Source organism: Sinocyclocheilus grahami, unplaced genomic scaffold (assembly GCF_001515645.1).
Source record: "Sinocyclocheilus grahami isolate Dianchi unplaced genomic scaffold, SAMN03320097.WGS_v1.1 scaffold936.1, whole genome shotgun sequence".
Classification (NCBI taxonomy): Eukaryota; Metazoa; Chordata; class Actinopteri; order Cypriniformes; family Cyprinidae; genus Sinocyclocheilus; species Sinocyclocheilus grahami.
In genome coordinates, this window is record NW_015506115.1 from 328,151 (window position 1) to 343,835 (window position 15,685).

At 35.2% G+C, this 15,685-nt stretch overlaps 1 protein-coding gene across 1 annotated transcript in view; it reads right to left on the bottom strand.

The window, feature by feature from the left end:
* The window catches only part of LOC107564464 (transmembrane protein 132C-like), a 66,046-nt gene that overhangs the window by 17,635 nt on the left and 32,726 nt on the right, over positions 1 to 15,685 (bottom strand). The window contains exon 5 of the mRNA XM_016249552.1: positions 11,805 to 11,948. Coding sequence (XP_016105038.1) covers positions 11,805 to 11,948 — 144 coding nt within the window. The remainder of the gene's footprint in view (positions 1 to 11,804; positions 11,949 to 15,685) is intronic.

Sequence of the window (15,685 nt, forward strand, 5' to 3'; positions counted from 1 at the left end):
GGGATGTGGCTTCCGTAGTGTTCCTAACTGGGGACGCTCTCCCAGTGTTATCCAATGTACCACTGTATGGAACAGCAGTGGCGGACACCTCTGCCTAGCCGCTGTCCTATCTTCCGCCCCAGCTGGTGTGGGGGGACTTGCTGGCTTCCGCAGGGCACTGGAGGGGGTCAGCAATAGTGGCGTTTTCCATACGGATCCCAATTCGTCAGTCACGACTGACGTAACGTAGAACGTGACTGACTGAAACGTTACGTCCCGTCGCCACAGTTGCTGTACCACCACTGTACGGCCGGGGCACGTAGTCTCGGCTCCTCAGCGAAAAACTGATGTGCGTTTGCATTTCAGGGTTTGGGTTTGTGTTTTTAAAGGTCTATGATATGTCAATTTAGACTGCCAAGTAAAAGTGTCTGTGTGACTAAGGCTAACACTGCAAGTGTTAGTGCTTAATTCTGATTTATTCCTCAGATCCGATTATTATTATTTTAAATTTTTTGTTTGTTTACATTGTATTTATTTTTTTTAACTGATCACGATCCTGAACTGACCTGAATACTCAAACTAATGATAACAAGATGCCATGATGTGCGCTGTCATATGGAAGTAAACGCAGAGGCCACTGAAGTACCTTTACCCAAAAGTAGTATACTTCAAGTTTATTTTATTAAGTATACTTAAGTAAAGTTCAAGTATTTTTTTTAAGTATACTTCATGTAGTAAGTATACAAATATCAGTGTACCAGTAGTATACTTGTAAGTGTACTATTTCAGTACTCATTGGGACTAAATTGGCCCACTTTCTAGTATATAAAAGTATACTTTTAAGTATACTTTAAGTATAACAGTAGTAAACTTTGAGTACACAACTAGTTTACATCTTATGTTTTTAGTTTGTACTGCAACTATACTAAAAGTGAACTTATAGGTATATTGATAGTTTACTAATTAAATACTTGTAGCATTGAAGTATAGTCTCAGTAAACTATTAGTTTAGTAGTTTTATACTGCAAGTATACTCGTAAGTTTTCTTTAAGTGAACTTTACATCATACTTTAAACTACTATGTCCCTGTTTAGGTATTAATTTGTATATATTTTGTTACATGAATATCTGAACATACAAAACATCAAAAGAAAGAACAGGGTATCTGCTTGTAAACAAAAACACTGTATTCTAGCTTCATGCACTTTTTTTAATAAACACTAGGGGTAAGTTTTATAATTTAAAAAAATAAAGAAACAAACAACATTTTGAACAAAAAGCTGAAAAAAGACTATGAACTGGATTCAGAATGATAATCAAAACTTAGATAAAGTCGATCAACACCCCAAAGCTTGACAGTCATTATTACCTCTTCATTGGTCTACATTTTATTCCATAACGTTACACAGTTTTGATGCTGTTTTATGTCTGATTGTGTTAGATTAAATGTGGAAGCATCTGTTGTTTCGGTTTCTTCTTTACTTGTGTTTTTTTTTGGAAATTCTGTACAGAAGGTGTGTAATAGGACCCCCTACCATAACAAAGAAACCACGGATTCTCTAAGTATAAGTCAAGTATACTTAAATGTCCTTTTAAGTATATTTCTGAGAAGTACATAAAGCCCATGTCTGAGAAGTACATAAAAAGTCGACTGAAAGTATACTTTCCTTTTTTTTTTTTTTTTTAAATAAGTATACTAATAGCACACTTGAATAAACTTCTTTTTTGTAAGGGTAAGTAAGGATATGTGCCGCAGAAGTCAGCGTATGAGCGTATGAGCAGGTGATAAGAAGATAAAAGTTTTTAAATATTTATGGTACAACCCCATAAGTTTACCTTGTGTAGAGCTGTCACCGTAATACTTATGAGTTCAACACCTCACTGTCTTTCCACCGACTACATCCGCAACTGTGATCAAAGACTACCAGTATGTAAAATCTTTGGAGTGACTACCATCAGGGCAGAATTATGATGAATGACAATCTAGAGTGATGTAATAGTCGCATGCATTCTGATATGACCATTCAGATTGAGGTCGCATTGCAAAACATCTGATCTGAATCTAATTTAGGACCATATATGGAAGTGGCCCAAATCTGACCGAAAAGACCAGATTACGTGTGGGCCACATTTTGCTGTGAATGTAACATAAATGTCTTTATGAAAATCTAAAAATATAGAAATGTTTACACTACACTACCATTCAAAAGTTGCTCACCAAACCTACATTTATTTGATCAAAAATACAGTAAAAAATGTAATATTGTAAAATATTATTTTGATTCACTATAACTTGTCTATTGTAATATATTTTAAAATGTAATTTATTCCTGTGATGCAAAGCTGAATTTTCAACAGCAATTACATCAGTCACATGATCCTTCAGAAATCATTCTAAAATGCTGATTTGCTGCTCAAGAAGCATTTACTGTTATTATTCATGTTGAAAATTAGTACATATTTTTGTCATTCATTTTGTTTTAGGGTTAAAAAAATAACAGCATTAATTCAACATAGAAATCTTTTGAAACATTATATATGTCTGTACTAGACTTTTGATCAATTGATATGTCCTTGCTCAATAAAAGTCAGCATTTCTATCAACAAATAAATAAATAAATAAATCTGACTGCCCCTGTCGTGACAGAAAAACAAATGTTTGCATGTTAGTGTAAGTGTGCATGAGTTGGCAGCAAACAGCTGAGCCAGGGCCCACAAGTCACCTTTCTTTTCCAGATGGCTGCTGGAGAAATGGGCAGCACTTTCGTTAATAATGATGAGTAAATACAACAGCCTATCGTATGACACACACTCACAGAGAAGACAGAAGGGCGGCCTCATCCTCTTGTTGAGGAGTTATGAGGCCACATTCCAAAACCATCCGTTTCATAAACACTGGCAAAATTACTTGGCTCAGTGTTTCCTTCTGATGCGGGCCTCAAATCACTATGACTGGCTCGGTGGGACTTTGATTCCTCTAACCAGGATCTGACAGGGATGGAAACTACAGAAGCAACACACACCATCAAAGTGTGGCCAGCAGCAGAAAGATAAAAGCATGCAAGAGCACACATACTCATACACACATGGCTGCAAACCCAAATTTTGTGCACTCTTTCATATTAATAAAGCTCATAGGCTCTTTTTTTATTTGTAAAAACATTTATGTTCCTATTTTTCTTATAAGGAATATTAAGTCTCAGTCTATCAGGGTTTGAGAACTGCACAATCATTTCATGCTCCCTGCAGAGCAATTAAAAGATCCAGATCTCTGCAATCTATGTTCAAATGCTAGTGGGGACTTTTCATGTTTACAGTACACTGACTTTCTAAAAGCATAAGAGGCACACATCCCATGATACTCCCATGTTAGAAAAAAAGATAAAATTTTACATAAAATTGTGACACTCAAGATTAAACATAATTTGGAGACTTAAATAAATAATCCTAAAAATGGTTTGTTTTAGCCATATAGTAGTGTTGACTGCATTCATCAATCATCTAACTCTGTTACCCAAGTTGTAGAGCGATTTTAGTTAGTTTAATGTTACAAAATCAGACAAATAATTGTTTTAAAATATAAATTTTATCTCTTTATCTTTAACGTCTCATTTTTAACACAGTTGCTTTGACACAATCTGTATTGTTAAAAGCGCTATATAAATAAAGGTGACTTGACTTGACTTGACATTTTGGTAACAGAGTTAAAAAACGAATTTTAATTATAATATTTAGTTTTACCTCCTGTTCACTCAATATTTTCTGAAAGTTAAGCACCTCTTTTCACTCCACATTTGTTAAAAAAACTAAACAAATTTTTTAAGAGTTTCAGGCCTGTTTTGTAGCCTTTATTCATGGAAAGTGGCTGTTCACTAGCAGAAGAGACTACTGAATAATGTCATTTTACAGTAAGTACTAAAAAATTCAAGAGTCTGGCTCTGGCTGAACATTACACACACTCACAGAGCTGAGTGAGACATCTAATCCAGCATCAGAACATCATGGTGTGTTGCTTTCTACACTTAAGGGTTGTTAGAGCTGTGAGAGTTTGTTTCATGCTTGTCTGATTGATAGAGTTGTCTGCTGTCAGAGTTTTCTCTGGCTCTGGTTCCAAAGCTTTATCTCTGTTACTTCAACAACGTCTGAGAGTGAAGATGCTAAGACAGTCTTCTAGGGCTGCCAAAGTTAAACTGTTGACATGATGAATTAATAGATTCAACACAGCTATCAACAGTGACCCCAAAAACTATTTGGACACTTCAGTCACACTTTAAAAAATGTATCACACAAGATGACAAAAAAATAACACTTCTTTGCCATTTTTGTAATTATTATTAATAACAATAAATTGCAGTTTTTGCAGATGAAGTAGATGTTTACATGTCCAAATGCACAGGAACCACTGTGATAACTCTGTTTCAGCTTGTACAAACAATCCCAGAGTGAAGATCTCATTTAGCAGTAAATGATGTAGAAAGAACGTATTAACTAATAACTTGTTCATAAACCAAAACCAAAACATTTATTTGAATTTATAATAATAATGTCACAATTCAGCCTTGCTGAGCATATGAGACTGTATGTTTTATTGCAACCTTTTACTAAAACGTAAACTGCAAGTAAATTCTTGCAAGTTCACTGCAATTGCTTTGATTAACACGGCACATTTTAAGTATTCCCACATCACATCACTAACTCCTTCCAATGCTGTACGGATCAAATCTACTGTTACGGACACACACAGGCACACAAACACAAAACACACAGGGCATCATCATTAATCACTGCCATAGACTGGAGAATCTCCCACCACAATGCTACAGCCATGACTATTCAGTCTGGAAAATTAACTACCTGTCAGACACATCCAATCAAGTAGCCATCTGAGGAACGAGAGGGCCGGACCTTGAACAGGCGGCTTGTACATGTGTTTGACTGAGCATGTCTGACAGCACAATTAACAGGGTCTTAAACTACAACTGTGTGGGTCCTCACTGAAGGAGGGAGTTATTTATAATCAAAGCTGAAATGCATCCAAGAAAAGTACATTCAACTTTTACTTCCTCCTATTTATATTAAACTCTTCATCTGCTACACTGGACACGGCTGGACTACTAATGTAGCTCCACATTGACTGTCCATGTCACACCTATCGGGAGAACCTGTGATTTAAACTCACCTTTTTATGCAGTCATCAGTTTTACCTGACTGGCTCCCAATAGTGCTTTACATCAAACAACTCACTGGCTCTATTGAAAGATTCCCAGATAACACAGCCCTGTGCGCTCCATTCTATACAGCATCATGGTATATTGCCCAAGAATCATTGATTCCTAATACACACACATACACAGACCCACTCGAATACACACATACTGTTTTCACACAACGGTTTGGTCAATAAATTTCAGTTTTTATTGCAGATCCTTTGCAGACTTCCAGGTTTGAATGTATTCAAAGATGCCACTTTGACTGGGCATTATTATTTTATGTGCCCAATCTAACACTACTGATACTGCACACGACCTTCACAAGTTTTCACTAGCTTATTCCCAGAGTGCACTCTATCTATCTATCTATCTATCTATCTATCTATCTATCTATCTATCTATCTATCTATCTATCTATCTTTTTAACTGGGAATGCAGTCTAATTTAGCAGAGACGACAAATAAAAAATGCAATGTTGATTTAAAAGTAGGGCTGTTCAACACACTTTGTCTATGGCAATACAAGGTAAGATATGTTTTCTGTGGACTTAAAAAATTTGCTTTGCTTGAGAAAACTAAAAAATATACAATTAGATTTTTTTTTCATTTGATTTAGTCAAGGTTTGCGTCAAATACAATGTTTTTTGTTAAGATCTGGCAGCAACAGCACTTTTTTTTCTGCTTGGGCGAGCAACTCGCGGAAAGCTTTACTTCATCATGAAATCATCCGCATACCAACAAACCAATGCAATAGAGCGCAGGGGAAAAAGCTGTTGTGGATCTGCACACCCGAATCCCTTCATAACTGGTACAGATTTGCATTGTTTTGCAAATATATCATTTACACAGTTACATACATATTTTATTATCTTAAGCCTTATGTTACACCTCAAATGACAAGGGAATGTATAGTATTGTTACTATTTAGCTGGTCCCCAAACTTTTTTCTCAAATGCTTGGGTATACAGAACACTCACAACTTATATGGACTAAACGCTCCTGATATATCAACGTTTAGAGATGAACGCCTATTCAGCATTCAGCAAATTAGTCATCCTGATTAATGACAACATTAGCACTGATACAGTAGTTTTGACATGCAGAGAGGTTAGCCAATCATAACTGAGATCATTTGCATATAGAAGTCTTACATTACTGCTACAGTTTACTTCTTAAGGTCAGACACTGTAAATAATCATGTAAAACTACCTATAAACAATGACTGTTTTTGTGTAAGTAATCTTGACTAAGTGAACTTTTGGTAATAAAATACTATGATGTAATATGTAAGTATACTGTAAGGCAGTACAATATATATATATATATATATATATATATATATATATATATTGAAGCACAAATTAAACATTTAATGTAACTGATTTCAGTAAACCTCAGTAAAATTAGACATATCAAAGTAACTCAAATGAATCTAATGTAGTTAGCAATAGCACATATTAGCATGTTAAATGCAACTTTATTGCATCTAAAGTGAAGTGAAGTGACGTGACATGTGGCCAAGTATGGTGACCCATACTCAGAATTAGTGCTCTGCATTTACCCATCCAAAGTGCACACACACAGCAGTGAACACACACACCGTGAACACACACCTGGAGCAGTGGGCAGCCATTTATGCTGCGGCGCCCGGGGAGCAGTTGGAGGTTCGGTGCCTTGCTCAAGGGCACCTCAGTCGCGGTATTGAAGTTGGGATACCTTCAATACCACGAAATATACAGGTATGCAACATACATCACAAGAAGAAAACTATCAAAAAGTAATTTCTCATTAAAAAAGCACCATCGATCCACCCTTCTTTGAACACAGGCTCCAGTTTTAACCACATTAACTCCCCAAACTCCAACATGACAGAAACTTCTCAAATCCAACATAACGGAACATTAAACATTAAGTGCAAAAAAGTCTCTCCCTTTTCTCATCTTGCTCAAAAACACCTAGAATAATTACATCATTTTAAGATTTACTCCTCATGCAGAGCATACTGGGAACTTGAAATCCCATGCCCAGGTTCAGTTAATGCCAAAATCTATTCACATAGTCCCAACACAATTAAAGTGAGTAAACTTCCATTTAACACGTTCAAGCGGATTGCATGCAATTACAAGTGATGTGACAAAAACTTTAGGAATTGAAAGTGTTGCATTAGCTCATCTAATAAAGTGAATTAAACAAGCAGAAAAATGGTTCACAAAGAACAAATGTTAGAAAAAAATATTAATATTATGCTAAAGATATATATATATATATATATAAAATCCATTCAAGGGTTTGGGGTCTGTAAGAATTAATACTTTTTTTCAGGAAGTATGCATTAAATTGATCAAAAGTGACAGTAAGACTTCGATTGTTACAAAAAATCCCCAATAAACACTGTTCTTTTGAACTTTCTTAAAAACTTAAAGAAAATGTACCATGGCTTCCACAAAATACTAAGCAGCACAACTGTTTTCAGCACTGATAATAATAAGCAATTTAAAACGGTAATAATATTTAAGAAAATTACAGATTTTACTGTAATATTGATCAAATAAATGCAGCCTTGCTGAGCATAAGAGACTTCTTTCAAAAATATTTAAAAAAATCTCACCAACCCCAACATACAGTATTGTTCTGAATATCATACAACCAAGTAAAGAGGATCCAAAGTTAACTTTTACCAAGCACCAAATGTGATGAATATTAAGAAAAGGTAAATAAAATAGCTTTACTGGCCAGTTGACTTTTTATGAAGTGTCACAGTAAATTGATTATTTTATTGTTTTTATTTATTTTTTGCATCAAAAAACTGGTCCGTTTTTAAGTCACTTTTCACTTTTTTTTGCACTTTTTTCACTTTGAAGATGTTAAATTAAATAACCTTTGCCTTGGTCTAATTGTTTGTCTTTCAGTGTGCGGACAATTTTGTTTTTTTTATTTCATAATTTTTTTTAAATAAGCAATATTAGATCAATTACATTAAGGAAAAAAAAAGATAAAAAGGAAAATAAAAAATGAGGAAAACATTTTAAGGCTATTAGGAAGAAAAATGGCAGAAAAAAAAGCAACTACTCTGAAGACATTGTGTTTTGGATGTGTAGGAAAGTGCTCTTCTTTGTACATGTACAAATGTCAAGTGCACATAGCTTCGAGGGATTTCAAAACTGAAATATGATGAGTGAGAATTACATACTTTAATCAAGGTCAACTATCAAACACTCTTATATGCTCTTGAAGTTCTCAGAAGTTGGAAATTGATCCAGCTGTTTGTAACCAGATTGAAAGAACTTCAGGCGCTTTGATTTGAAGTTGATGTCAGAATGACCTTACTTGCCAACGTTCTCACAATTTGTGACAAAATCAGAAGAGATGTATTTACAGTCTGCACTTCAGACATATTGAGTTGTGTGGCTAGTAACTACAGACACAGACTGCTACTCAAGCAGGTTACATCAGAAAAACAGATCAAACAAAGCCAACAGCAAGTCTGGAAACATGCAGAATCTGGGACCTCATGTCAGCAAGCAACTGCTTCACAATTTATTTATTTTAAATAAAGCTCTCCTGTAAGTATTTTAGAATGCACGAATGCATAACTAGTGTGCTTTCACCAATTGTAGCACTGCTAAATCATTAATAAAGATAAAAATGCTAATGTTTTCTATTTAGCATGTAAGAACATGATATAGTGCAGCACAGTATAGCTATTCAGCATTTTGGCACTGCCGCTTGAGCTAAAGAGATTGTGTAATTTAGTCTATTATGCATTACATTTATTTTCTTTAACTATGTATTGTTGTGGCTATAGGCAGGCTGATGGGTTTCTGTATTAAATTAAATGGGAGAAAATTATCCAAACTGTACATAATGATGCAATATCCAAATTGGTGGTCATGATATAGGAAGAAAATTGCTTTTTTTCACTCTAATTCTCTGGAGAAACAAAATATTTTCCAATCTTCCACACTCCTTATTACATTGTTCCTTCTTTTATTACATAGTTCTTTTAAAAGCACACAGAGCATCAGTCTCCAAGGAAATAGAAAATTCATATCAAAATGGTTATCTTTCTAACCCACTACATTGTGATTGTGATCCAAGCAGATCCATTAGTGTGTACGTCATACATTATTTAGCTACAATGCCACACTTGTATACTTCCTGTAACATTAATCCCCATCAGTTAAAATGATTTGTCATTCTGCTCATATTTCAGAGATATTTTCACATGGTCAGCTAAGGTTTGATTGAATAATTGCAAAACTTTATTATATGCCTCAGATTCCATAGCATGTTGTTATTCTAAAAGTAAGTGAACTACTAAAATAATTTGTTGAAATTAGGACTCTGGGCTGAAGATGATTGTGTGTAGGTTTTCATATAAGATGAAAAATCTACACAATAGCAAAGGTTTAGACAAAAATCAAAGAAAACCACATTAAAAAAAAACATATTTTTCCATTTACATCTAAAAAAAAAAGGTATTATGGGATAGCAAACTGGGGCCAACCAAGTTTTTTATTTTTTTTTTACTGTAGGATTTTTACAGAGCAGGTGATGAATCATGCATTGCCCTGCACTGTTCTAGTCAGGCCACAGAAAGAAGATACTCTGAAGCTGCAGTATGTAATTTCTGTACCTCAAGCATCACTAAATAATGACTGGTTTTACAAACACTCCCCCGTCTTTGATAAAGTTAACAGTTCAAAGTTAAGTTTTAAAGTGGAGGGACACTCTGACTGCAGGCTAAATATGTGCTTCATGAGGTGACATCTAAATTAGCTGGTTTTATTAGCTGGTTATTTAATGTGTGAATCAGCCTGACTACATTAGATTAGCCAACGGAAGTCATTTAAAGGAACATATAAAAGAGAAATAGCTCCTTAAGGTAATAACTGCACATATTCCATTTTCACAACATATCCAAAGTAATTTGCACATCTATAGTTACAGTATGAACTGGGATAAGCTAAAACTTTTACTCATGAATATGAATGAAATGTTAGGCCCAACGTTGGATTATTGCAGTCTATGTAAACATATACAACGTTTTGATCATTTGCATATGACCAAAGCCTTTAATGATTTTAAGAGGGAGTTTTAGCTGAAGCACAGCTGTGTTTTTAACTGTGAAGAAATACACTGAAATTAGCAATTAAAAACATTCTTACGAATGTCGTCGGCATTAAATCAATCCCAGTGAAAGCTGATTGCGTAAGTCTTTTGGGTCATTTAAAATTAGAGAATTTCATGTCTAAACAACCTCAACTTAATAGGCCTGTCAAACACAAATTACCATCTCTAGAAAAAAAATCATACAATCCAGTCTGGTTAAGAAACAAGCTTCAGCAGATTTCGTCTCATGCGTAATCAAACATATCATAATTATATACGCTATGATTGAATCTGAGCTCATATGTGACCGAGCTCCAGCTGGAGGCATTTGAAAGAGACCCAAAAAGACAAGAATTATAAAAAAAATATATAGACATTTTAGAAATCAAAAAGTGGAACTCTTGTGAATAAAAAGTGTGCTTAACTGTATTCAATGTGCACTTGCAGTGTACTTCAAATCTTGTGAATGGGTGCCGTAAGAATGGGAGTCCAAACTGCTGATAAAAACATCACAATAATCCACACGACTCCAGTCTAGTCCGCACTACTGCAGTCCATCAATTATTGTCTTGTGAAGTGAAAAGCTGTGTGTTTGTAATAAACAAATCCATCAAGAAGTTTTTGGTTTCAGGCTAAAATATGAGTCATCTATCCATAATATTGCTTTCACCAGTGAAAAAAAATGGTCTTGTCTGAATCACAAGACAATGGTTTAAAGTTAAAACGCCTTAATAATGGATTTGTTTCATACAAACATGCAGCTTTTTGATTTACAAGACGTTAATTGATGGACTGGAGTGGTGTGGAGTAATTTTTAATTACTGTGATGTTTTTATCAGCTGTTTGGACTCTCATTCTGACGGCACCTATTCACTGGTGAGCAAGTGATGCAATGCTAAATTTCTCCAAATCTGTTCCAATGAAGAAACAAACTCGTCTACAAATTGAGTAAATTGTCAGCAAATTTCCAAATTTGTGTGAACTATTCCTGAGTGTCCAAAACATTACATTCAGTTCACACTTACTGTATATGACTTCTGTAATAAGTACTCGTTTTGCTTAAGTATACTTCTTTTTCACAAGGGACAACACATGGCATCTTGCCAGCTTGTTGTAACATGCTGATATAGAAATAGAGAAATGGATCTCTATTAAACAAGTGTCAGAGTGAGAACAGACAGATGGAGGAGGACGGATGACTGAGGACTGTCATTGAGATGCATTTTCTTTGAAAAGAACTTTCCAACAGATCCGTTCAAGTTCAGATTGATTCTTGAAGCATTTGTTCCAATTCTAATAAGAATCCCGACATGATGAATAATTATCACCTCCATTAATCATTGGAAAAACCTCATTAGAAATGAATGAAATTTATTGTGAGCTTCATTTGAATCCTATCATATTGATTAAAAGTCAACATGACACAACATGCTTTGGTTTGTTTGTTCATTCGAGTGAATCATTATGATTGAAGGAGGCAGGAACAATCACTCAGAGGACTGACCTTAACCACGTCTTCATCAGTGGACTGGCACTGCACAGCGTCTGACACGTCTGTAATCATCCCGTCTGTGCCCACCGTCACCACCTTCACCGGCACCGCCACCGTCTTCCCGTTCAGCACTGCGGTGTTCAGGATCTCTGTTTCCTGCGAGCACAGACACAAGAAACATCTGAACGTTCTTACTTACTTCATTCCATCACTCTTTGATCGATTCAGTCCTTCCTTCCTTCATTTATGCCTCTATTCATTTTGTCTTTTTCTTTTTTAATGGTTGAATCATTCATTCATTCATTAATTGATTTGTTCATTCCTGTTTTCTTATTCTTTACATATTACAGTTGTTCATTTGTTGGTTTAGTCATTCCTTCCTTTTATTATTTCATTCTTTTTTAATCCTTCATTTACTCATATTCACCCATTCTATCTTTCCTTCCATTCATTTGTTTGTTCCTTCACTCACTCCTTTTTTCTTTCCATCTACCCATCATTTATTCATTGGTTTAGTCCTATGCTTCATTCATTCCTATTCCCTTCTTCTTTATTGATTTTATCCCTCCTTCCATAATTTATTCTTTTATCTGTTCTCTTTCCTACCATAATTTATTCCTCCTCCTGTCCTCATTCCTTCTTTTCATTATTCATTCACTCCTTCCTTCTTTCCATCCATCTGTCCTTTATTCATTGTTTCAGCAGGCCCAGTTCTACGGGGGTGCTAGAAGGTGCTAAGCACCCTCAAAACAGATCAATAGCACCCTCAGTTAATGCTGTAATAATGGCATTTCATTGCAGATTTGGCTAACTATCCAGTGTGTTATGGTTTGCTCTCTGGAGATCGGTTTCTATTTCAACATCTTTTGCAGCGTTGAGCAATGTAGCCAATCACAGACATATCTGTTGATTTCTTGAACACAACAGACAGTCAGAGGCGTTTAAGTTAGAATCCACTCACCACTCAAATCGCTGCAGTTTTTGTTCAGGTGTTGTGTTCAGCACGAATCATCTCATTATAACAAAGTGTAGACACGATGTAAATAAGAGATTCATTGTGCAGCGTAGAGAACTTAACCTTTTTGAGATTGTGATGAACTAAGATGAGTGACAGCCTTTAATGATTATAAAGGGAACGCTCTTGCACCATAGCAATGGACGGCACAAATACTGTATATATATATATATACATATATAGCGAGAGAGAGAGAGAGAGAGAGAGAGAGAGAGAGAGAGACCACCCTCACTAATTTAAGAAGCACCCTCAGTGATTTGACTCTGGAGCCTGTGTTTCAGTCTTTTCTACATTCCTCTATTCATTTATATTCATTTGCTCATTCATATATTCAGTTCAGTCAATCTTCCATTTTTTTATCCTTCCTTAATTTTTTAATTTTGTTCATCTGTTCTTTCTGTTCTTCATTCCATTATTCATTTCCCCTCCTTCCTTTCCTGTTATCCTTTATTTATTCTTTCCTTTTTTTCCATTCATTCATTTCCTTTTACTCTTTTTTTTCCATCCACCTGCCCAGCATTCATTCACTGGTTCAGTCCTTTTATTCATTAAATCCTCTTCCCTCCTTCTTTCTTGATTTCATTCTATACTCTCTCCTTCTATTAATCTTTTATTTGTTCCTTCCTTGCATCATTCATTCCTCCCTCGTCCTTTCTTTTCATTTTTCATTATTTATTCTTTAATTTGCTCCTTAAATTTTTCCATCCATCCATCCAAAATGTAATATTTCAGTCGTTCCTTCATTCATTAATTTACTCACTCCTTTTTCTATCCATCCTTCATTCATTGCTTCAATTCTTACTTATATCCTTTATTAATTCTTTCCTTGCATCATTCACTCATCTGTTTCTTCATTCCTTCTCTCAGTCATTCTTTATTTCCTTCCCTTCCTTCCTTCCATTCTTTCTATCATTCACTCATTCATTGGTTGACTTAATTGTATCTTTTTTCTATCTATCTATCTATCTATCTATCTATCTATCTATCTATCTATCTATCTATCTATCTATCTATCTATCTATCTATCTATCTATCTATCTATCTATCCCATTCATTCATTCATTCATTCATTCAAACCATCCTTCATGTAGTTTTTCAATCCTTCCCACAATTGTTCAGTCATCAATCATTTTCTTCTTCTTCTCTCCTTTTTTCATTTTAACTTTATTTCATTCTTCCTTCCTTCCTTCCTTCCTTCCTTCCTACTTTCCACAGTACATCCCCCAGTGAAGATGACATGAAGTGAGAGAGGGGCTGCAAAATTACTTTACAAAAGAAGCAGAAGAGAAGAAGTCTAAGAGCAGAGGATAGAAGGGGTGGGGTAGAGGGGTGCTGTTTGACAGTTCGGGGAGGAGGTTCATTAGAAGAGAAACAGCCCGAGTCCTTAACCTTTCAGCCACAGAGACACACTGTTTCAGACAACCACATAATTGAGACCATTACAGTCAGCATGAGAAACTCAGCCCCCATTGTGCCATCCCTGAGAGACAGGCAGACGTGGGTAATGTAGTCAATTTACCTCATTAGCAGATCACTTTCAATTAACCAATCTGCTTGCCCTCAATGTCCAACAGCGGCAGTGCGGTTACTGCAATCAGATGGTATTCATTCACTGTAAGCGCTTTCTTTCCATCCTCATTTCTTTCTCTTTAATTGGCTCTTTTATAAGAGAGCAAGAGATGACATAACCTAATCTCAATGAATGCGTAATGACACGCTCAGCTTACCACCATCTCACCAACTCTCTGCCTTATCATTACCATTTTCTGCAAGCAGCACTTTCTGGATCTCTATCCTGTCCCTGATAGTTCTCTCTTTACCTATTTTTATGTGGAAAGGGAATAATAGAAAATAAATTTGTCCTGACAGCAATGCTTTTTTCCCCATATAATATATATTTTAAAGCTGATCTGCTCTATACAGGCTTGATTCCTGTCATTTCTGTAATGCTATTGCTGGAAGACTTTTTTTCGGTTTAATTCCTGGATCATGACTGTGTGAATGCCGCTGAAGAGACGTTTGCTGCTGTGGTGTTTTTATACTTTGATCCATAATCTCAACTCGGTTTGAGTCAGTCCTTTATGCCAAACAGGGAGGTCACACTTCTCATGCGTCCCTCTAAGAATGGGCTTATAAATGTTTGAGATGTTTTTGTCTGCTGAATAATTTAAGGACAGTGAAAGAGAGTGAAATCTGTGAAGGCATTTTACTCGAGACAGAATTTGGCTCAAAGTAAATAAACGCTTATATGCGGACACAAATGCAGTATCCCTTGGCTAAAAGAAAACTTTTTGCATTTTAAAATAAAGAATTATTTAGTTTATTTATGAAACACTTTTCTTTTTGAGGGCATCCCAAAAGGAGGTTTGGTTGATTTAAGGGCATTTCAGCTAGGGAGAACAACTTCAAATGTTCTCATTTGATTTGTTTTGCTATATTTTTGAGGATATTTTTAAAAGGCTGGCCCTCACAAGTAGAGCTAAACATGTAGACAGATAAATGGGCTTTCCAGAGTACTTGATTCTGATCAGACCAAATTCAAGTCTTGTATTACTCCACGGTCTCTTTCTTTTTGCATAATATATTAAAATAAAATAAAAATATATTAAAAACGAAATAAATTATATCCAAATAATATTTAATGTCGATTTGCATGCATAGCTATGCATTAAGCAAGAAAACACAGATAATGCTGATAATGCTGAAAAATCTATGTGTCAATGTGATGTAACCATCAAGTAAAACCTTCAATAAACATCTTTACACATTTGAATTTTTACATATAGGTTTTACATATAATTTATTTTATATATATATATATACTGTATGCATATATACACCCCCCCCCCCCCCCCCACCCCACCACTTTTTATAAGGG